We start from the raw sequence: 24,714 nt of genomic DNA on the forward strand, positions 1-24,714 counted from the left end.
ACTTCTGTCTGCCATTTGGTTGAGGTCTGTGCGTGTCAGCGGTGTGTAGGCAGTCCTGCTTTGAAAACGTGTACCTTCGAGCATATTGGATGAGGCACAGTTAAAAGCCCAATGGGGTCTCACTAACTGACAGGATGTGGGTAGTTGAGAAAAAAATAAATGTTAAGGTTGTGTTTAAAGAATGTTTTAAAGTTCAAATTTATTTTATAAAAACAGTAGTAGGTAGAAAAGAAGGACATTTAAACTAATGAAAGCTGAACTTTGCATTATGATGAGCCAAACCTGTCAAATGCTTCGTGTGCCTTCAGAGAATAATCTTAATTCTCAATGTTCACATTTCACTGTACTTTCTGCAGAGCTATCTGTGCAGCCTACCAATACTGGTCCTTTGAGTGGACGCTTCTCTGTATTTCTGCCTTTAAAACTGTTTGTGTGCTTGTTTACTACACGTGGGGCGGCACGTTTTAAAGGCACAAACCAGCGCTCTCATATTTGCCCCTATTTGGAAATACGCACCGTGCAGCCAGGAGGTGTGTTCGATTACGCGGCCGTGCGTTGCCGTTTCCAGTTGTGGCCGCCAGGGGGCGGTGCATCAGCGCATCCTCCACGGCCGCTCGACGGTAGGGCTGCAGCCAAAGCGACGGGACTGTGTTAAGTTAGCTGGGCTTGGCAGCACAAAACCGAAAAATACAAGATGCCATCTTTCAAAGTAAAGTACACATTTGACAATGGAAAAACTGGCGAACTGGTTCGATACTTATACAAACAATAAATGTTGCATTCAGAAAGTGATACAAGTCTTTTGTGCATTTTGTACTTTTGGACCTTTTAGTTTCTACAAGATGATTCTTGTAGTTTATTAATCATACATTTGCACTAAATCCTTTATTATGCCACTATTACTGCAACCTTATTTTATTGTGAAAGTCTCTTTAGGAAGTGTCTCTTTCCATGTGATCTAGCTTGTTGACTGGTCGCCGAGCGCGCAAGCTGCTGTCAGATAGTGGAGAGAGAGAGAGACAGCGAGCGGACATCCACCCTGGGCGCCTCGTCTTTCTGAACCGACCCCTCCGTCTCTAGCGCCTCCTCAAAGGCCGTCTAGCTGCCGGTGGACCTGCGTTCCAGACGCAACACTAGCACCAGATTATAGCGTTTCCTTTTAGGACGTGAAGCAAGAGACAGGAGAGAGACATGGCCACGACAACCTGTACGCGATTCACAGACGAGTATCAGCTGTACGAGGAGCTGGGGAAGTGAGTATGCGCTGAATCTGCGGGTTCGGGCCGGGTTCGGGTTCGGGTTCGGTGCATGCTGCTGGCGCGAGGAAGGCTGGGTTCCAGGCGGCGCTGAGCTGAGCAGCTCTGCAGGCCAGCAGTGCTGCGTGTGTGTGTGTGTGTGTGTGTGTGTGTGTGTGTGTGTGTGTGTGTGTGTGTGTGTGTGTGTGTGTGTGTGTGTGTGTGTGTGTGTGTGTTGCTTTTTCGGGATGACAGCTCTCAAAATACGCTGCGCTCTCTCTCTGTATCTCGGAGTCGCACTGTAACACACGCACGCTCTTCTCTGAATATTTTCTCACGCGTCTTTTGAGCCAAAAAGCGACATTTTAGCGCAACCGCAACATGCGCCGTTCGTCACGCGTTAAAACGCGACGGAAGCGCGCGGAGACAGGAACGTTCGGCGCTGCAAACGCCTTTATGTCCACATGCGTGCGGTGAATACAGTGACAGTGCATTACGTAATGGCTTTTTTTAGTTGCTCATGACAGATGAAACATTACAGATGTTAGAATGCAACGCTACACGCAGGCATCCGCGCGTTTACTGTGCGCGTCGGCATTTCGTCCTGTACCTTTTTATCTTTGACCTATTTCTCTGTCTGATCCATTCAGAGTGAGTGAAGCCGTTGCATGAGCACTTCTTGCATTCACACTTTTACAGCTTTCGGTGAAGACGTCTCAGCTCTGTCTTCCTCCGGAGGCTGTTGTGCAGATAACGCCAGATAAGACACCGTCACAGGGCAAATACCTCCCATGTGCAGTCCGATCTGTACACTCATTTCTCCTGACGATAACAATATCAACCAATATCAACTGTGCAAAATGTTCAAATAGGGAGCTGACGTAGTCTCCTTAATAATGAACTAACTGTTCCCAATAAGTTTAAGTTGTACTTAAACTGTAAATGATGTAATATATGCAAGAATGGGTCAAAAATGTTACTTTTGAAGTAATTTTGACCAAAGCCTGATACACGTGGGATAATAATAGCAATTGCAGTGGGGATAAAATGAATATGAGGGTCAGTGAGGTCAGTGCTGAGCACTGGAGACGTTGGGATGCGATATTTCAACGTGATAGTTAATCTATTATTAGGACAGTGGAGGAGTAAAGGGGAACAATTGAGAAATCACTCCTCATCAGGCTGCTTTGTTTGTGTGGCTGCTGCAGGGCGTCATGCATCTCGCTGCTTTGATTATCATGCACATCACTGCTTATTTGCTGATAGCTTGATTGGGCCCACGTCGTTTAGTCGTCCACCGCTGGGACCAGAGGCATGTTGTGTACAGTGCGTTCTGTGGATGTAACCTGTAGCAACACATATTAAATCTGCACAAGGCGAACGCTTCACAGAGCAGCGCCTCATAAATTACTCATGTACAGTACATGTATGAAGCTGATCCTGAATCAGTGCAGGGGTCATGTTTAATTCATCCATCGTCTTTTGTGGCTTGAGTTTTCCTTGAGAGCTATTAGCTCTCGGACTCCAGCAACTTCAGTTCTCACCCAGAGGAAACTTTTATTTGATACACAATTAAATTTGTTTCACTGTTTGGAGTTAAAGGTTTGAAATTGAAAACAACTTCAGGGATTAAATGCTTCTTGTACAATTTGATTTATACCATGAGACGTTTCAGAACATTTCTTTGAAACGAGCTTTTAGATATATTTCTATTTTAGGTGCTCATGTGAATGATGTCATACCATTAAAGAAAGGTGACGCTGTTGTTTTGAAGGCTTGTAAAAGCACCCAAATGAAATGATTTGGATATTTTGATTTTAAATCCATGGTTGGAACAAGCTCAGTGGTAAAGAGGTTGTTTCTAGGACCTGAGTGTTTGCTGTTTTGGGTGTCTTGGCCCTTTAACCCGTCTGCTCGTCTGCCACAGTGACCACTGCAGCAGCCACAGGGATCAGGCTAATTTATAGCCCTGCATCGCCAACATTCCCCTTTCATCCTGCAGGTCATAAATCCACTTTACCGGCGTCTACCTCCAGTATAAACCGAACAGATGACGACTCGAGTGGTTGCTGCTTTAGCATGAAGCTTTGAAGATCTGAGTATGAGGCCTAATCTGTACACGTTTAATGTGAACAGATCCCAGCATTGAGCCAGTCACATAAAGCGTGGAGCAGCGAGCGCAGCTGGGAATGACTCCACATCCACATGACAACACCTTGTGCCACTTTGTAATACTAATCCAACATCCGAGAAGCGCTAATTGTTCCAATTCCACTGGTGTCACTTTCTTAGCAGGAATTGTGACATTTAAGCTTCGCACCTTTTCCTTTGCTTTGGTTCGGTTACTATTGGCTATAAGGTACAGATGTGACTCAGATGATGATGTTCAGCACAGAGGACGGCGTGTGCAGTAGTTTGGATGCGGTTTTTCATATAAAACCATCACCTCTAGCGTTGCGTTCATGTCCTCTCATAAAGGAAGCCTTTTTCTAACTAATAAGATCCCAAATTCCCAGCGAGCTGCGCTGAGTCTTCACGTCTGAGAACAGTAATATGATCAGTCACACAGCCCTGAATTTCACAGTTACTCACTGAGAAACACATTCAAAGGACACCTCTTAAAAAATGTGTCGTTCTGTCGTACAGCTGCGAGAAAGACAAAGAGCTTCTAAAAATTCAGCTCCTGCCGTCTTCATGTTTGATATCGCGCCGTCTGTCCTGGTTAAACTCCAGGCTTTAGAAGTCTGTGATGGTGCACGAGGAGCTCAGATCTCCTTACGAAGACCTTGACTCCTGAAGGCACCAGTGTTTATGGAAGAACCTGGGTTCAAATCACACTAACCCCCGGTTTCTCTTGATGTGCCACAGTATTTAACTGTGAATGTGTGTGTGCTGCTGAAGACACGCCGGCCTCGCGATGTGAACCTTCTAGCTTCAACCCTGGAGTTTGGTTTTGCTCCCTTGAATGCTGATCCAGAATCAGTGGGGTTCACATAAACATACAGTAATAATGTCTCCTCGGGTCAACGTTCACCCTTTAACCCGACCTTTGTTGTTCCTCTGTGGGCGTGGAACCAGCAACCGCAGCTGATCCCAGCTGTGCTGGCGTTCCTCTCGGCCGCGGCCGCCTTTGCTCCTAATGACTTTATTGATCCTGTTTATATTGAGGCTGCTCAATAAATCAGTCAGTCAACGTTTGCATAGCACGTTTTGCACAGTGTAAATCAAAGCACTTTTCACAGCCGACGGGAGGCCGCGGTGGCAGGACGTGGACGCGTGGGGTGCTTTCAGGTTCCTGTGGTCGCACGCGGACGTGTGTGAGTCTGAACCAGCGCGTGCTGCGGTGTGTTGATGCGTCCTGACAGGCGCGTCAGCGGCGCGGACGCGTTCCTCGGGGCCGGCTTCTTTAGGAGCCTGTTTTAGCCGCGTGTGGACGTCATCTGGAAAGCGCTGAGCGAGTGCGTGGAACCTCCTGAGAGCCTATTAGGCAGACGAACGCTGGCAGCGGAGTCTATTAATGTAGCGCCGCCGCTAACGTGAGCCCGTGGCATCGGGTCGAGCTCAGGAAAAAATGCCAAGTGTGCAAAAAATGCGGTGCAGCTCGGTCGACAGGCGTCCAGTCAAACAGCTGCAGGTGCGTCGGTGCCGCGGCTTCGGCTTCAGCTGTGACGAGTCTCGTTTCATCGGCAGTTCGAACCCGGCCGACCGAGCTTTTCGCTAACGGAACCGGGCCCAAACTGAACCCCTGTCTCTCTGTCTTCCACAGAGGCGCCTTCTCAGTGGTGCGCAGGTGTGTGAAGCTGTGCACGGGGCAGGAGTACGCCGCCAAAATCATCAACACCAAAAAGTTATCAGCACGAGGTAAGAACGGTTTGACCTCCAGCACCAGCGACGACGAACGCTCCGCTCCCGGCCCAGCGGACCTAAGGGTTCCGGTGCCACCTTGTTCTCACCTGCGACAGGAACGGTGGCACCGCCGCCACTGGTCTGATGCGACGGCTCGGCGTGTGGTGGAGGCAGCGCCGGACCCCCGCTGTGTTCCCTCCAGATGAGCTCCCCGGGTCCGTGGAAAAGCAGATGTTCATCAACATCTGGAGCTGCTAATCAAACAATCAAACAAAACTTATTAGGTTAAAAATGATCAACACATTTTACAGCTGCATCTTAAGCGGCCTGGTAGCTCAGTTGGTAGCGTGTCAACCTCGGAAGTCAAAAGGTCTGCTGTTCGATCCCTCGGCGAGTAAGACATTTTGTGCTAACTCCCCGAGCGCTGCTCATGTGGCAGCTCACTGCTCCCCCAAGGGGGTTGGGTCAAATGCAGAGAATGAATTTCCCCACTGTGGGACTATTAAGGGTTAATTTCTTTCTTCTTCCTTTCTACATTCAGCTGAAGTTAAAACTAAAGTTCAAATGATGATGAAGGGAGAAAAGCATTTAGTGAAGGTCCGTGTCGTGTGATGTTTTACTGTATAGAGATATTTGAATAAATAAATGACGCAGGTCAGTTGGTGCCACATGCTTCACAGCCGAAGCCAAGGCCCAATGCGTCTCCTCTCACCAACACGTGCCCAGCGTCAGTCTGCCGCTCGGTTGACTGACGGCATCAGTCTGTAACGCGTCGGCAGTGAGTCTGTGTTGGTCCTAACTTATTAAACAATTATCACTTAATGAACTCTTTGCTGCGGTGACAGATGCGTCCGTTCGATCCATCACCTTTGTCTTTGTTTCCACGAAGCTTCCGTTCACTGTTTTCACTTCCTGTTTCCAGTAGAACATTCCCACAGCTCCTCCCTGACGTCCGTGGTTCGTCAGTGCAACAAGCGTCTTTGATGAGAGTGAACCCATCCCAGATCATCCGCTGCCGTTAGCAGCAGGCTAACCGCTAATCCCAGCGACTGTGTCGATGAGGCCTGAATCCTCCGTGTGCCGTGTACGTTTCCTCCAGCTGCCTCATCGGGCGGCGCAGCTGTTTTCAGGCCTCCGCCACATTTCTGCAGCGCAGCATAATCTCCCCACGCCAACATTTGATAGGAGGTCTGATCCGGCCTGACGCTCCTTCCTAATGGGTGTGACACACTGTGAAGCAGCGGAGCAATGTTGGAGGCAGCTCCTCCGGCTCCTATTAATAGCTCCGTGACCTATCCGATATGAGCCGCCTGCCGGGCTTCGCGGCGGTCGCCGTGATTCGCGGCCGCTTGCGAGGTGGATGTGGCTCCAGCTGCCGCCGTGGCCGTCGACAGCAGGTAGCGCTGAGGAACAGACAGGAGCCGGTTTGCTGTGGCAGATGGAGGCGGTAGCTGATGGGGGGGGGGGGGGGGTCTGGGGCAGGAGAAGGCACCCCAGGCACTTGGCAGCTGAGGGCCATGTGCCCGTACGCCTACATGACTGTAGCACGGGACGCTCATCTGACTCCTCTGACACAAACACAAGCACTGAAACTCACACAGGAGCCGAGAAGAGGCAGAGGAGGTGGGTTTGTCCCTTTGTTATATGTTGTGTATCCACAGAGCAGCGATCTCTGCTCAGGAGCGGCCAGAGGTGAAGCCTTCGTCAGGAGGAGGAGGAGGAGGAGGAGTGGTGTTTGTGTGAATGCAGGTACCTGCATTGCAGCAGCAGTGAACTGACCTGGATCTTGACGCCCGGCGTCAAAGTCAAAACCAGTGGCTGCGGTGGAGCGTGTGTTGAAGCTGGATGGATGCGACCAGTGGGTTTCAGCTCAGCGTCACTCACTGATGCGTTGCGTTGCTTTCGTGGACCCGTGTCCTCCTCCTGAACGCTGCAGGTCTGACCTCCAGTCTGACATGGGAGCGGTGGTTGAATCTGGATGTCTTCATGCTGCCTTTCACATGGACTCCCCTCCAGAGACCTGCGTCCTCGCTGGTGCTGATTAGCCCACGTTCACTCTGCTCCTCGCGTCCCTCAGACGTGGCCTGTGCGCGGCGTCCGTCTCCTGTCTCCTCCTGCGTGTCCCGGTTCCTCCACTGCCTCTATCTTCATCTTATTCCCACCAGCACCGGGCTCTTTCCTCCGCTCTCGTCTCTCATTCCTTATTCACCCTGCTGCATCACAGCAGCCGGATTAGCAGGCGACTGACTGGCTAAATGAATGTTCGACCGACTCACTGCTCGGAAGCAGACGCATTAAGGCCGCGATGTGGCCTCGGTAGCAGACGGTAACTAATTAGAGCCGAACATTAGGTTTGGAGTTGGTGAAGGAGAAGCAGCTTTTTCTAACCTTGAGGGATTGTTCTAATTATGTTTACTTTTTAATTTGGGGCTCTCTGTATGTTTTTGTGGAGATCCTCATTTAAATAGATGCTACTTGAAACCCAACTGTCTGATCACAGATCAGTTTGAGAATTTTTCATTTCTACCATCTTGATCAAAATGTTGATGGTCGCGTGTTTAAACTTGTGTGATGCTTATGTTAGAACATATTCCAGTTACGGTGCTTTTACAAACCAGCTGTATGTGAATGGGTTTGGGCACCATCATACATAGATCTACTCACCCGCCCACCCTGCTCAGCCATTATCCACCCCCCCATCAGCTCAGCCATTCAACCACTAATGTTATTCATAGCCGGATTGAAATCCGGTCAGTGGGTGCTCTCTGACCCCCAAACACAGGTTAGATTCATTAAAACCTTAATCAGCCTCAGGTGCAGGTGTGAGTGAAAGGTCGCCCTGTGATGAGCCCTGGTTTCACCCACTGGGCACAATGTGTCTACAGACCGCTGGCACCTCAGCCGTCCTATTGGTGCAGGACGTGTGCTGCAGCATTCAGTCGCCCAGGCCTTAAAGACACGTAGACGACAGAGGCTCAGTGCGGCCATGTGCTAAACGCTGCCAGACAATTGTGTACTTGCAGAGTGATGTCAGCAGATGCCACGGACAGAATGAGACGCAACGCCTGTCCGTACGCCATGTTTTCCACTGTTGGACAGAGTAGTACGATGGATGACATACCTGGTGTTGACCGCGATCAGCTGATCGAGTCGGGGGAAGACGTGAGCGTTCCTGACGTGGACTTCACAACAGGAGACGCTTCTGTTTGTGAAATGTTGCTGGAACGAAGGAACACACGAAGGAGTGGAAACAGAAACTCTACCTTTTTTTTATTGGGAAAAATTAGGGAACAAATAGAAAGGGAGGAAACAGAAGTGGGAGCGACGGAGAGCGCGTTTGAAGCTCAGTGTTAATCACGCTTCTGCCGCGTTCCTCCTCCTCTGTCCTCCCTCCACTCCCCCGCTGCCTTCCCCGCCTCGCTCCTCTCATCTCCTGAGCCTCTAATTACGGGGCTCACGCTTCACTGTCACTCCTCAATGCCAGCGCGTTGCGTTGCATGTGTGCGTGTGTGTTCGTGCGACTCGTAATCGCCTCCGTCTCCACGTTGACGCTCCGCTCCGCGGGGGGTCGTGTGCGGGGTGGTCCGACCCCCCCCCCCCCCCCCCCCCCGATCCACTGGCGTGCACGTGTGTTCAGTGTTCGCGCTGTGACTCACGTCATCAGATTATTGTCTCTGATGCGTTTCCTCCTCAGTAATAATCATGTTCATAGGTCTGCTCTCTGTTCTGCTCAGATCACCAGAAGCTGGAGCGAGAGGCTCGGATTTGTCGCCTGCTGAAACACCCCAACATCGGTGAGGACGGCGTCCTGGTTCCAGTGTGACTGATGACTAAAGCCACTGAAACCCGTTGGTTACGGCGGCTCTTCCTCACCTCACCTCTCTGCACCTCCCATGCACGATCTGAAACTCGATTAATGCGACTCCCTGTGGTTTCTGCCCCCACATGCTCTCATTTGCTTCACTTTTATCTCTGTTTCTTCTGCCTTTACCCTCGTAGTTAAACTACAGCAGTTAGTTTATGTTTATACAAGGAGTTATTAATAAAGCAATATGAGAAGTACTGTACAGTATGTACCAATGTGTGTTCTTCTCTTTCAGTCCGTCTTCATGACAGTATATCAGAGGAGGGCTTCCACTACCTCCTGTTTGACTTGTAAGTTGTCCTCCTTTCCTTGCCTCCTTGCCTCCTTTCCTCGTTCCCTTCACCTTGATTCCCCGACCTCCACTACTCATGCAATTACATAACTCTCTGTCATATTATCCCCCCCCTCACAACCATCACGCCACCACCACCACCACCACCCACGCCCTCTGCATCCTTCTCTCGGCAATTCCCTCTAGTTTCCATGGTTACGATATGGGAAGAAGGGTAGGATTGGGGGAAGGAGGGGGGAAGTCTGTGAGAAGCAAGTGTTGGAGTAGGAATTCCTGTGTGGAAGCTTTTATGGCCCACCTGTATCAAGCCCAGCCATAACACACACACTTTAATTGTGTGCGTGTGTGTGTGTGTGTGTGTGTGTGTGTGTGTGTCTTTGCAGGGTGACTGGAGGGGAGCTCTTTGAGGACATCGTAGCCAGAGAGTATTACAGCGAGGCCGACGCCAGGTAGGAGCCTTCATGCGTTTGTGTCTGTTTCAATGGCTTCTCGTCCTGAAGTTGTCGATGTCTCTTGTCTTTAGTTTCATGTATTTTTCCTTTTCTTCTGTGACTCAACTTTCTGTTCTTCACTCTCCTCCTCACTTTCCTCTTCTACTTTGCTTGTGTTTCCTTCCTTTTTCTTGCTCACATATTTTCTTACTCTCTTCTTTACTTCAAGCTGTTTTTTTCAGTTCACTTGATCTATTTTTGTGATATTATTCCCACGTCATCCTTGTCTTACTTCTGCCTTTTCCGTATTTCTCAATATTTTTACCTTTATATCATACTACACATTACCTCTCATGCTCTCATTCGACCTTTAGGTCCAGAGCTTTGACCAATTTGACTTTTTAAGCCATTACTGGTCTCGAAAATCTAATGTTTTTAAATGTGGACAGTAATAGAAGTTATTTTGGGTCTGTTCTAAAACCTCAGAAACATTATGTTTATGTGCAGAACTTCTGGCTGTGAAGTTGGTGCTCAGGCTGATTTTAAAGTGCAGCGCAGCGTCTAACACCCTGCAGGGAAAATTGTGCTTGCGACACAGTTTTGTTTGTAATAAATGAGCAAATCATGCAAAACACGCCACAGCAAGCAGCACTTAGCGAGCAGTTTCCAAAAAAGCCCACAGTAATTAGGTGACACAAGAAGCTCCAAACCCCAGGACGTGACAAATGCCTCACTGCTCATCCTGCAGCATGAAAGGTCCCAGTGTTTGTTAGTGTAGCTGCTGCAGGTCATGTTTCCTCCGTACAGAGTCAATGACCTGTTCACTGTGTGGACGTCACCTCCTCTTTTTTCACTGTTCCTGCCTTTACATCCTCCTTCACGCTCCCAACACCAGCACCAGCACCCGTGTTGGTTTATATCACACTCCCACCACCTCCACTGACTCATCCACACACACAGTTCACTTTAAGCAGTGGAGGAAGAGGAAATGGAGCAGGGGGCGGACAGACAATGGGCTGCGGAAAGAGTAAGAGAGATACTTGAAAAAGACAGTCGTGGTTATTAAAAGTGAAACTGAAAAACTGGCTCAGAAAGTTCCAGTCTGTGTTCGATCAGAGCAGTGACCTCGAGTAATGTGAATGTCGTAGTCTAACTGGCTTCAGATCCACTTTATGTCTTACGAGTCTTCTGTAAGTAGACGTGAGCTGCAGCAAGATGTACTGACACCACATCACTGGGTTTCTGGGTAATGAAGTCCTTAAATGTTTAATTGTTCTGTTCTATTAAATATCAACAGTCACACGTCTCTGTTTGCTCAATGTAACACAGCACTTGTCTTTATGATTTGCATCATTATTCTCTAAACACCATCACTAATTAGAATAAGTCCAGTGGGGTTTATTTCTTGTTTTTTCACACTTATTAGCTCAGGGTTATAAATCGCTTCATTGCTGATCTGCAGTGGGTGAGAATTATTTCCTATCCATTTTTATACAAATCCAAAAAACACTAGATTGACTGGATTTTTTTCTGGTCAGGAGTCCTGCATGTCACACACAGAGCTCACATCCAACAATAATATTCCCTTTATTCTTATTGCGTCAACGTGATGCTGAGATCCTGGCTGCTAGAAAACGTTGAAAACTTTGGATGTGAAGTTGTTTAAAATGAAAGACTGGAAGAGAAGAAGTTGGGGAGGCGTTAAATATTTGATCTGAACTGTGTCTTAATAGCGGATTGTCCCACCCACCTTCTAACCCACATACAGTTACACCCCCCCACCCCCCCACCCCCCCTCCCAGTGCCCTTCATCCAGGCCAGTTCTCCCTCTGCCTCTGAGACCAGTAAGAAGTGGAACTTTAATTATCATCGATAATTAGCCCCACACACATACACACACACACACACAGTGACACAGACCCCAAACTCTTCTTGTCGCCCCATCGGTTTATTTCAGCTGGGTTGTAAATTACGCCTAGAGCTGATTTAAAGATTTTTCTCCTCACACAAGTCCAGCTCTCGCTGAGGCCACCAGCTGCTGAATGACAGACTTCATGTACCAGCTTCACTGATGCTCCTTATATTGTGTCGAGCAGGAGGAGGAGACGCACAATGAAACGTGGAGCCTGGCCTTTGGTGCATTGGGGGTTAATTAAAACGAAGCGTTAGACTGGATCCAAGGGGTTAATGGTTAATGCGGGTCCTGCTGTAGAGATGGAAGCGGCAGGTTTTGTTCATAGCTCAGTGTTGGATTTCAGCACAGATGTATCATGAGACCAGACTGAATCATCTCGGTGTCAGAAACATTGATCAGGTTCCATGATGCCCTGAGTCGGCTGAGCTTCACTTTCCATGGTGACCATTATTTCAACCCCATTGTCTGTTATTAGTTATAACAGCAAAGAGCCGGAGTTTGACCCATTCTGCAGGTTGTGACTCTGATTACTTGCTGTAAGCGCACATACAGACAGAGAGGCAGCGTGTCTGTCCTTCAGACACAGGCTGAGTCTGTGCATCACTTTAGTTTCCTGCAGAGAACAGTGGGAAATTGTTGCTCAATGTGCTGAGCAAGTCACATTCTTTGACCGCTGATAAAGGCCGCACTTCTTTTACTCTTCTTTTCCCACAAAGTGCTCCCGCGTGTGCTCCACGTTATATTAATTCAGAGTCGTCTCAGTCACAGCGAAGCGTGGAAACACAATATACTGCAGAAATCCATCTTGTTCATGTGAGCGTCTTATCTGACTTGACCTTTCTCTGATAATAACAGAGCAGGGAGTGGATGAATCCTGATGAGTGGGTCCACTCATCACTTCAGATCCATGTCATCCTCACAGGTCACTTCACAGACGCAAACAGCTGATTGGCTGAGTGCTCCCATTAGTCAGGCCACTGACAATTCTTCAGTTTTCATAATTACATAAGGCGATTAGTCATTTTGCTGTCGTAATTTGTCCACTGATTTGGCCTTTGAGACGCATTAATTATACTTGAATCAATAATAGTAATAACAATAACAGAGGTCTGAAACTGAATTCGTACATATAGCTACAGTAAGCGGGGCAGAGGTTTTATGTTTTGCATAATTTACAGACTTATTTTTGGTGAATTACCTTGTTTTCATGCCTAAATAACTCTGACTGGCCTGAAGGCGAATGTTTTAGCTTCTTTACACAAACTCTTGCTTACTTTGCATAATTTTTAGTAAGTGTGTTTGTTCGCAGAGCACATCCAAGCCTTTAGTGTTGTTGGAGACGAAATGAACATGTAAAATGTATTAAACACGGGGGCGACAGTTTGATCCAAATTCTGTAACTTAAAGGTCAGATGAGGAAATTAGCCGCCGCTGTTTGTGCAGGGAATCCTCATTCGCAGTAACACTAATCAGGCCTCAGTGCAGGCGAGCGTCCCGTTCTAGATATGTGTGTGAACATCTCTCTCCATCCTCCCACTCACTAGACGCAGTGTGGGTGTGGATCCTTCAGGCCGCCTGCGATTAGTCACATGTTCTGCACATTAGACACTTTGCACCGAGCCTATAGTACGTACACATTTAGACACACACATACACATGCAGACACACACGCACACACACACACACACACACACACACACACACACACACACGCAGACACACACGCGCAGACACATACACATGCAGACACACACGCACACACACACACACACACACACACACGCAGACACACACGCGCAGACACACACACACGCAGACACACACACACGCAGACACACACACACGCGCAGACACACACACGCAGACACACACACACACGCAGACACACACACACACACTCAGGCCTGTGTTTTCCTCTTGGTGATGGAGGACTAACCTGGCGTCTGTCCACCTACACCAGTTTCGTCCTCGACGTAATTGTTCCATTTCTTTCATGTGTTGTTACATCTCTTCAGAGGCTTCTCTCCTCTTTCACAACGTGTCACTTCGCATTGGTTTGGTTTCCCCCTATCTCTCCTCTCCTCTCCTCTCCCCTCCTCTCCTCTCCTCTCCTCTCCTCTCCTCTCCTCTCCTCTCCTCTCCTCTCCTCTCCTCTCCTCTCCTCTCCCTCTCCTCTCCTCTCCCCTCCTCTCCTCTCCTCTCCTCTCCTCTCCTCTCCTCTCCTCTCCCCTCCTCTCCTCTCCTCTCCTCTCCTCTCCTCTCCTCTCCTCTCCTCTCCTCTCCTCTCCTCTCCTCTCTCTCCTCTCCTCTCCTCTCCTCGTCCTCTCTCCTCTCCTCTCCTCTCCTCTCCTCTCCTCTCCTCTCCTCTCCTCTGTCAGTGCTCCTGTGATTGTAGTCTGGCAGGTTGCTCTGCTGTGGCCGCTCTTGTCTCTCTCCATGTTTTTAAAAGCCAATGGAACCGTTTTTGTCTCCCTCCATCTACAACCTCCCATTCCTCCTCTCTCTGCTCGTCCTCCTCTCTCTCTCTCTCTCCCTTTAATTTCCTCTCCACCTCCTCACGTCGGCCCCTCCTCCTCCTCCCTCACTTTGTTTACCTCCTCTCTACACATCCACGCGCACGCTCCATCACCTCCACTGTCCCTCCTCTCTCTGTTTTGTCTTCACAGTCACTGTATCCATCAGATTCTAGAAAGTGTCCATCACATTCACCAACATGACATAGTGCACAGGGACCTGAAGGTTAGTATATGTAGAGGAGCATCTGCATCCCTCACCCCCTCCCCCGCCTGCCTTCTCTCCCTCCTCTGGCCTTTCCTCCCTCCTTCCTGCCTCCTCTTCCCTTCGCTCCTCCTCCGTCTCGTCTGTTCGTGTCGGTCTTGTTCTCGTCTGACTTGTCTTCTGATGTGCTGTTTTTTTGCTGTTTTTATTATATTGTATTTTAGACTTTTGTGAACTTCGGCCTCATCCACCCCTCCCTGCTTTATCTGCCCTCCCACTTGTTCCCTTTAAACTGCTTCACACACACGCTCGCCACAAAAGCTCCTGTTGCACTGACTGGCAGCCTGATCAATGAATGAGCCTTGTGCACAGACTACACACACGCTAACACTCAGTCACCCACAGCGAGCACACAACGTTCCGTAGGTGTAATAAATATCCACTTTTATACACGGCAGCGCAACCGTTGATTTCACACTGGGATAGTTTTTACTCGTATTTACTCTGTTTTTTATTGATTTTTTTTACTTCTCTTACTTTGAACCTTTTTTTGTATTGATTTTATTCTATGACAGCCTCATTCGACTGCAGACAGAGAACATTTTGAACTGAATCCACCAAAGAACAGCCAGTGAATATATTTTTAGGCTCAATATAACTGGGAAGACAAATAAGGGTAATTTGAAGTGTTGTTTAAAAGGGTCATAAAATGCAAATGTTAAACTTCAAGTTTCTAGGAGCTCATTTTCCGTTAGATGAGACTTTTGGGGTTCATTCTGTCGAGTACAGACTCAGGTTTCGCAGGTTACACAGAGCTCATATAGGTCTGTATCCTATGAATGAGGAAGCTCGTCATGATGAAATCCCTTGAGCTTCAGCTGCACATTTGCAGACAACATGACTTCCCACACTCGCGTTGGCCTTCAGCATTTGTGCCACATGTGACCTGCCTCGTATTTATTTATTGGAAGACCTTTAGAAACGAGACGCAGGATTCAGATGTAGTCAGTGAAAAGCCTCTTTCTGTTCCTCGTGTTATGAAACTGCCCTGGACTCTGGCTTCATTGAAACCCACTCAGCCTTCGAGGATGTTTCATAGATTAAATTACCTCCTATTTACTGTAACACTAACACACTCAAAAAATCCTAAAAACATAAATTCTCTGTTAAACCATTGACATTTTCCAGCTTCTCAAATACACTGTATGAGGATTTCTTACTTTTCTTTTCAAATAGCAAAATAAACTAAACACCTTAGGTCTTAAAGTAGTTTTACTTTCATTCATTGAAATCCTGGAGAACTTGAGAATAAATATATGAACTACCTGTTTGTTCACATATACAGATTAGAAAGAGATATTGAGTTTGATGCTAGTGAAAACGTACTTAAATGTCACGGTCACATACGTAAAGGCAGAAAGGATGTATGACTGCAGACTGCAGCATCCTGAGCGATGGCACATTATGTAAAGGCAACAGAACAGTCTCACAAACATGAGGCACATGCTATTTTTAAATCATTTCTCCTGGAGGTGAATACAACAGATTGTGAAGTGCGAGTTATTTCTTTACCTTGGAAACAGCAGTGGACCAAACAGAAGAGATGATGATGATTATTATTATTACTGGTTCTCACATTTCACAGCATTACACAAATGGACAGGCAGTTCTTTGGTTTAATTGGCCAATCAGTCTAATGACCTGTCAACTGGAGCAGCAGGTTTCTCAGGTTGCATTCATTTTATCTTTTCATTTCCTATAAGTTGCTGTTTTTGCTGACTTCATGCGACAAATACTGAACGAAACAACATTTAAATATCTGAAAAGCACTAATATGGACTTTGAGTATGATGACGTCAGTGCACAGGAAGCAGATCTTACCAGTGAAGTCTTGGACCACACACCTCACCAGTGTGTGTGTGTGTGTGTGTGTGTGTGTGTGTGTGTGTGTGTGTGTGTGTGTGTGTGTGTGTGTGTGTGTGTGTGTGTGTGTGTGTGTGTGTGTGTGTGTGTGTCTATACACTTCCCACTGGTAGATTTGCTGAACCAAAGCCATGTACATGTCCGTCTGCACACATGTACATGTATAAACTCATCCGCTCAGATACATCATACACTTCAGTGTCCCGTTAACGTTCCTCAACGAGTTTCTGCCTTTTAGGTTTTTAGTGTGTGACGACGTCCTGGCATCAGAATGACAGTTTGTGTCATCAGGGCGTGTTAGGGTTATTATGGCACATCTCATGAATGTGATTAACTGCACAATGACTCACTCCTTCCCTTTCCCCCTTATCGATGCCTTCCCAACCTCCCCTCCCACTTTCTCCCGTTCTTCCGTCACCTGAGGCCTGCTGGCTAAAACATGGAAGAGTAGCTAGAATCCACCCGCAGCCAACAGAACAGAGTATGTTTACTGGATGAACGCATCTGTTGGTGTAGTGATATGAAATTAATATAGCACACATGCTAAAGAGTGTAGAATATAAGCCTTAAGTGCACAATAGATTGATTTAAAGTAAACCTCTGTTGCAGAGCACAACCATCTAAGCCCTTCCAGTCTGACTCACTCCTACCACCAGCCTCAAACCTATTCATCACTGTTTCTGTGCTGCAGAGTGTTCGATTGCACATTTTATTGCTCACCTATAGAAAACATGGAGAAGAAAGTGCTTGGATTCATTTCAGATTCTGGGTCTAGTTGGGTGATGTGATGCAACAGAAGAGTCCTTCCTATCCCTGTTTTACCCATCACGCCTACCCCCCACCTTGCCCCCCCACACACACACACTCTTGGCTTGTGCACGGGACTGTAGCGCTGCTCAGACTAACATGCGCTCCCCCCTTGGTGTTTGCATGCAGTCATTGCATCCAGCAGATCCTGGAGGCGGTGCTTCACTGCCATCAAATGGGCGTGGTGCACCGGGACCTGAAGGTGAGTGATGGGCGCACAGTAACACTGCTGTCCCTCATGTGTTTGTATTGTAAGAGGTTTGTGCGTTTCTCATATTGTTTGTGTGTCTTCTGTTCAGTGTGGAGAATTTGTGATTGAAATGCAGTTCGTTGCCACTAACCATACGATACAGTTCAAGCTTAGGCAGAAGTGGCTTCATTCAGAGGCTCTACAGCTTCAATAATGACCATGAGTTGGTCAAATCTCATATGCGACCTTTCTCCTGCTGCGCTGTGCTGTACACGGCCTCCAGCACTGTGCAGTCGCCTTCCTTGGCTGTTGTGTAAACACCACTTCCCCGGCTCTGAGTGGAGTTCACGCACGCGGCTCTGCCGTTCTGGCTGAGACTGGAGTCTCTCTGGAAGAGCATCTGGTTGTTGCGCAGCGAGGCTATTTTCTCTCGATGATGCATCCGAGGTGGTGCAGGAGGACACTTAATCTGACCCCGGGTTCGTTTCAAGCCGGAGACAAACACTAACCGTAGATTTCCAGACACCATGTGCGATTTTGATTGTGTTTCTAGATCATTTTTGACTCTCTTGCTCTCGTTGTAACAGCGCATTTTATTAAATGTCCTTCATTTAACTGGTGATGTTGGGACATTGGTTGTAAGTTAACTGGTCTGTTTTAGGGTTGGAAACTGAGAACTAGCTGCTAATTTTAAACTGGGTTCCATTTAGTTAATCTTAACTGAGCTTCATGTCTTTTCTGTACAATAAGAATGAGCAGCAGAACTACCATCGGTCTGAGTATTTACATTTGGCTTAAAGCTGTATGTGTATGTATGTGTGTGTACTGTGCGTGTGTGCGTGTGTGCGTGCGTGCGTGTGTGCGTGCGTGCGTGCACGTCTGGCCTCTGTGTTGCACGTTGTTTTGCATGGTGTACTTCAAGTAGACCTCTTCTATGCAAATGTCAGTCGCAGCATTCCAGCAAAGGCGTGTTGTGTTTATCAGAACTAGTTGTGGCTATTTCTTTATTTAGCCGACACGCCTATCTGGTTTCACACCCATGTGTCGGTGAGCATTTCATGCAATAGGTCATAGTGTGATGACTGAGGACTGCCTGGGTGATAAGTTCCCCCAGAAGAATTGTGTTTGGCAAATGAGATGACAAACATGAATACATTTATACCTGGGTCCAGAAACAGTATTTGTCTCCACCATTGCTGAGAAAACACAGGATTTCCTAAAGAATCCAGCTTAACATCCTATTCATTGTGTCAGATTTTTGCAGGAGACAGTCTAACCCTGTTTGGCCTTCACTTTAATCTAGACATCTGAACAGCGTCGTTCCCTCAAGCTCCCTCTTCATCAGGCTTTAATAAGTTGGGGCGAGTTACTCAATTACTGCCGTCTCCTTAAATCAGAGGCCCTTTTTCCTGGAGGCCTGAATCCCGGCCTCTCTCGCTGATGGAGTCAGGCAGCAGTGCAGCAGATCGTCCGCAGACAGAGCAGCAGAATCAGAGACAGAAGAGCTGGAAATCACTCCGTTTCAAACGCCCACTCGCGACCCGCTCTGGAGCGCAGCTTTTTCTGTGCGTCCGTCTCTCGTCCTGAACCACAGCAGTTGCTACAGTAGTCGTCACTGAGCTGCTGGGCTGCGTGTGCGGAGACGGATAGTGATGTTCCATCTGAACCGCCGATTTGATGGAAGCACATGCTTCATCTGAGTTTCCACCCACGTGTGCGTTCACGGATTATCTCACTGCTGCAGTGTTGGCAACATCTAACTCTCCCGTTTACAAAAGAGTAAAGCCGGGAGACGCGGCGACGTGAGGCAGGGACTGAGCCTGAGGATTATTGCTCCACTCGCTCACTCGCTCACTAGCTCACCCACTCTCTCGCTCACTCACTCACTCATCCCTCACTCACTCACTCACTCACTCACTCACTCCCGACTCTCGTCTCTCTCTCTCACTCACTCACTCCCTCCTCCCTCACTCACTCACTCACTCACTCACTCACTCTCTCAATCACTCTCACTCACTCACTCACTCACTCACTCACTCCTCACTCACTACCCTCAATCTCACTCACTCACTCACTCACTCTCACTCACTCCCTCACTCCCTTCCTCACTCACCTCACTCACTCACTCACCTCACCTCACTCACTCACTCCTCACTCACTCACTCCCATCTCCCCCAGGCTGCTTCCTTGCTCCGTTCCTTCGACTTAGAAGCTCAAAGGCGGTTGAAGCTCACTTTTAAGAATCGGCACTTTAAACACACACTGTTCCTTCGCCTCTAAACAAATTAGCCGAGGGGGAGAGCAGAGGGAGGAAGGCGGAGGATGGGGAGACCCACTGCTGCAATGCAGTGGAGGCAGGGACCGAGACGCAGCCTAAATATAATGTCCTCATTCTCTCTAGGCTGAGTTTGTACTTGTGGTGCATTTCAGGTGACAGCTCCACTAGTTAATTGGAAGCGAAGTGGGACTTGTTTATGTGAAATTGAGGCCACCGTATTCCCTGAAAGACAGGAGTCACTTCCTGAGAGTTTTAGTAGTTAAAATGGTGGAATAAACTGAATTTCTAATGATTTTTATGTTAGACCGGGTCAGAGTAGAGAGACTGACTGTGTTTTCTTATGGCTTCTGAACAAATACAGACCCACAGCTGTAGCCTGATTAGTTTCCATCAATGTAAATAAAAGGTGAGTCATATGTTTTAAACTGGCCAGTTTCCTTTACAAAGACACTGATTAAGTGAGATTAGGAGATGTGGAGGGAGTGAAAGTGAGAGGGAGCCGGGGCCAGTGGGGATAGAGGCTCATTATTAGAGCTCTCTTCTGACAGGGAATAATGAGGCTAGTTGCATTATCTGGGCCACAGAGATGGAGCCTATAGACCACAGCACATCATGGGGCTGGAACTTAAAGCAGCTGCGTTTGGCTCTAACCTTTACCGTGTGGCTTCTGTGTGTCTGTAGAAGTGATCACAGCACATCTGTGCCTGTTGTGTCTGTCTTTATGTGTGCGTGAGCCGCATGTGCTTTGTTGTAACGCAGTCGTTCATTTCATATTGTTGCGTAACGCTTCTTTTCCTCCTTTTCTCACTTCAGCCAGAAAACCTGCTCCTGGCAAGCAAATGTAAGAACGCTGCAGTGAAGCTGGCCGACTTTGGCCTGGCCATCGAGGTGCAGGGGGATCAGCAGGCCTGGTTCGGTGAGTACGAGCACAGAATCACAGCACATCAGTGCGCTGTAGGGTTGCATTCAGAAAGCTGTTGGCGCCAGATTACCCCGTCTCACATGTCTCTCCAATCAGCTCACCCCAAAGCCTCGAATCTGACTCTAAGACCCGGTGGGAGTGAATCCACATGAGCCTTTAAACGATCAGGCGTCTTTCTGTCCAAGGACAGCAGCGACACTCTGTTGCCTGGAGGATGTCAGTCAGGTGTGTGTTTGTGTTGTTGCCGCAGGGTTCGCCGGCACACCGGGGTACCTGTCCCCCGAGGTGCTGAGGAAGGAGGCATATGGCAAACCTGTGGACATCTGGGCCTGCGGTGAGTTGTACAGACGCGTTTCCAAAATCCACACACGCACCGACAAGCAAACGCGTGAAAGCATGTTTTTGTGTGTGTGTGTGTGTGTGTGTGTGTGTGTGTGTGTGTGTGTGTGTGTGTGTGTGTGTGTGTGTGTGTGTGTGTGTGTGTGTGTGTGGGTCTCAGGGGTGATCCTCTACATCCTGCTGGTGGGTTACCCTCCTTTCTGGGACGAGGACCAGCACAAGCTGTACCAGCAGATCAAGGCCGGAGCGTATGATGTGAGTCTCCTCGTCGCTGCCCTTCACTCTCCCGCGTCTCCCCCCTCCTGCTGTAACGTCCTCCCCTCTCCTCCAGCTGCCCTCCTTCCTTTTTGGCAGCACTTACGTAACTCAGTCACCTCATTCATATTTCAGGGGGTGCAAGAGAGGGAACCTCACCTTCGATCACTTTTAACTCCATGCCAAATGGAGAGAGAGGCCGAGTGGCTCTCTGGCACCGGTTCTGGGTTCACAGAGCCCAGACCTTGACATTTACGCCTAAACACAACATGACCTGATGGGTTAGAACTCTCTAACAAACTGCTCGGGGCTGTAGTTGTACTGGCCCTCTGATACTGTGTCCCACAGGGGAAAGTTATGGCTAGAATGCTGAAAAGTTGAATTTGTATAAAAACAGAGAAATGTAAATGTTCACCAAAGATGGAAACATAACACGGTGTTGAATTATAATATAACTGAGAAACTGCTGTTTGAATCAAATGATTAGAAAATATAAAATCTTTAGAGAAGGAAGTAGTAAAGCTGACAGAGACTGAGGGCTCAGCGCTGACAGGTGAAGTGAACAACATTGATTATGTTGTTAAAGTGGCAACTGTCAGGATGTAACTGGCAGCAACAAACAGCAAGTGTTTGACACTGACTGCAAAATGAAAGGATTCAGAGTTTGACGAGAGCCAAACGGTGACAGGTCTGAGCCTCTGCAACACGCTGGGTCCTGTTGCGTTCTGTTTGCAGTGGTCAGTAGATCGCACAACACTGACATATAACATACAGTAGAATATTAAATCTAATTTGTGGAATAAAAGAAAACATGCTCTGAAATGAAAATGACTCCTAAAACGTTAGCTCTGCAGCAGTCAAACAGCAGATAGTGACTCACGAGCCAGTTCCTCTGACATATGGTTGTGTTTCTTCAGTTCCCCTCTCCAGAGTGGGACACAGTCACCCCAGAGGCCAAAAACCTGATCAACCAGATGCTGACCATCAACCCAGCCAAGAGGATCACCGCTCAGGAGGCCCTCAAGCACCCGTGGGTCTGCGTGAGTGTCCCGCCTGAAACCGCAGCAGAGCCTTATTTTTCATGTTCCGTCACTGCAGAACTATAGGAATCATCCAACTAAGAAACAAATGCTCAGACACAAACAGCTTCTTGTTATTTTCCTTCTCCGTTTGTTACAGTATTTGTTATTGTCTTCTCTCCTCTTGGCAGCAACGATCCACAGTGGCGTCTATGATGCACAGACAGGAGACCGTGGAGTGCCTGAAGAAATTCAACGCCAGGAGGAAACTCAAGGTTTGTTTAGCACCTTCCTCCATCACAACTCTGAAATTTCAGCCGTTGTGGCATCATTTTACTGAAGTATTTGCATGATGTGTATCATGATGCGTTCCATCCCTGCACGTCTCTGCTGCAGTCACACCTACTTCCTGCTCTGTATCCCAGTCTGACCTCGCTGCCCATGTTTTAATATTAAAACTAATGTCCACAGGTTATTGTTGTACTTATTGCTTATTCTTTTTTTTATATACATGAACTTTGGGGAATTTTAGCCACGTCATCATAACTAAATTAGATTCTTGTCCAGAGTTTCTAGACGGTGGATGGAAACAGATGGCTTATACTGTAGAGAATGTATTCCACACATCTGAATCCATCTGTCAGACAAACATGGGTGGTGTTAGAAAAGTGTTCTTTCTCTGTTTTTTACTGAGCGTGAGTCAGGACTTTTCTAGTCAAACACATAATTATGTTTTGAGTTAAATGTTCAGACATGAGCGTCTCTCTGTGTTCTCCGCAGGGGGCCATTCTTACCACCATGCTGGTGTCTCGGAACTTCTCTGGTAAGTGTGAACTGGACGTAGTTCCTGTAGGCCTCATTAATTTACCATTCATCTCTATAAACCAGCATCAATGTGTAGTTTTAGTTGTACAGCAGTAGTATTAAGTTCGTTAGTGCTAATATGTTAGCGGAGGAACCTACTGAGATGGAGCTTTCACCTTAAAGCTGCAGAGCTTTGTGTCTCCTCTGACCAGAGGAATACTTTAGTGTAGTGTAGCGTTTGTAGCGCATGCAATAGGGAAAACTTCATCTTCATTTCATCTCTGCAGCTTCAGTGTTTCCCTCATCGGTGCTCAGGTACGAACATGTCAGTCCATTCAGTGGAGCAGTGACCTAATTCCAGCTCCAATGGAAGGGTCATTTTTGTGTTCAGTTATTTTTCTCATGTTCACATGACAGTAATTACTGTACAACAACAATACCTCTGCTTGTTTTCATGTGAACATGATTCAGTAGATTCAACATAATAATATTAATAACAACGAATGGATGAAACATAAAAAAGGAGGTTTTAAAATGAGCAGGACCTGAAACTGATGCACACAGTCACACCGATTCCTCTTTGTCTTTATCCATTTTAGTCTGTTTATTCCAAACAGCCTAGTGAAATACGGGAAACACTGAACTTGATCAACGAGCTGTGAACGTCTGTCTGTGTCGTACCTGTCTGTACCTGGAACAGAGGACACTTTAGCGCCTTTAGCTGCTGTAGAAACCTGTTCATCTTTGCCTGACGCACTTTGACGTAGGACTCTCCTTGGTCATGAACCATTTCATTGTATAAGAGCAGTGACCAGGCGTTGACACACACTGGTTTCACTTAACGAGGCTTTGTCCGCTCTGTGGTCAGAGAACTTAATCACAGTCAACCCTGGAAAGAGAAGTACTTGACTGAAGTGCTGAGACTCTGGTAGGTCAGTCTACTGTGTGTGTGTGTGTGTGTGTGTGTGTGTGTGTGTGTGTGTGTGTGTGTGTGTGTGTGTGTGTGTGTGTGTGTGTGTGTGTGTGTGTGTGTTTGTGTGTGTTTGTGTGTCTGCTTGTGTGCGTGTGTGTGTCCTAGTGACCGGTGTGTGTGCGTGTGTGTGTCTGAGTGACCGGTGTGTGTCTGCGTGTGCGACGTGACGCTTCAGTGAGTGGCTCTCGGCCGCCGTGAGGACGGAGCGGCCTGGAACAGCTGTTCGACTCCCACGCGCCGCTCAGACCCGGCGGTGTCACCGCTCTCAAACACCTCGCTTGCTTCCCTATTCTGGGGAAGCGCTGCTCCATTATAAGTGTGAGGTCCTCAGGTGAATGAGTCACAGGATGAGGAAGAGCTAAAAGGGAAGAGCAGTGAGGGCAGAGCGGCCGCACCGCGCTGCAGCATCGCTGCTTTATGTAAAGGCTTCTCACATTATGCACACGCTCATGAATCATGTGCTAAATACAGTAGGTCACGGACGCTCGTGTTGATGTCATGTCTTGTAGTTCTATTACTAACTGCAGTCAACACTCACTCTGACTAAACCCTGTGGTCATCTCCATCCTCATCCTAACAGTAAGGCTGTTCTCAGTAGGGAGGATAAGCAGCAGTCACAGTCCTCCTGCTCCGACCTCCAGTCACAGCAGCTGAATAACGTCTGAGCAGGGACTCATCCCCTCCTCCAAACTAATCAGCCGTTTGTCATCTGCTGCCTTCCTTTCTCTTGCTCCCACTGCACCGTTCTCCATCTTTCCATTCTCTCTCCCTCCCTCCTTCTCTCTCTCTCTCTCTCTCTCTTTCTCCCTCTCTCCCTCCCTCTCTCTCCTCTCTCTCTCTCTCTCTCTCTCTCTCTCTCTCTCCTCTCTTCTCCTCTTCCCTCCTCTCCTCTCTCTCTCTCC

General features: G+C 47.9%; 1 protein-coding gene across 1 annotated transcript in view; it reads left to right on the forward strand.

The window, feature by feature from the left end:
- The first annotated feature begins 991 nt into the window (after window positions 1–991).
- The window catches only part of camk2b1 (calcium/calmodulin-dependent protein kinase (CaM kinase) II beta 1), a 44,532-nt gene continuing 20,809 nt past the window's right edge, over window positions 992–24,714 (forward strand). Inside the window, 12 exon segments of the mRNA XM_055511779.1 lie at window positions 992–1,253; window positions 5,002–5,096; window positions 8,816–8,875; window positions 9,182–9,236; window positions 9,622–9,687; window positions 17,162–17,234; window positions 20,314–20,416; window positions 20,673–20,756; window positions 20,922–21,016; window positions 21,934–22,056; window positions 22,227–22,310; window positions 22,816–22,858. Coding sequence (XP_055367754.1) covers window positions 1,192–1,253; window positions 5,002–5,096; window positions 8,816–8,875; window positions 9,182–9,236; window positions 9,622–9,687; window positions 17,162–17,234; window positions 20,314–20,416; window positions 20,673–20,756; window positions 20,922–21,016; window positions 21,934–22,056; window positions 22,227–22,310; window positions 22,816–22,858 — 943 coding nt within the window. The 5' untranslated portion in view covers window positions 992–1,191.

This window comes from Betta splendens, chromosome 9 (assembly GCF_900634795.4).
Source record: "Betta splendens chromosome 9, fBetSpl5.4, whole genome shotgun sequence".
In the NCBI taxonomy this organism is placed as follows: domain Eukaryota; kingdom Metazoa; phylum Chordata; class Actinopteri; order Anabantiformes; family Osphronemidae; genus Betta; species Betta splendens.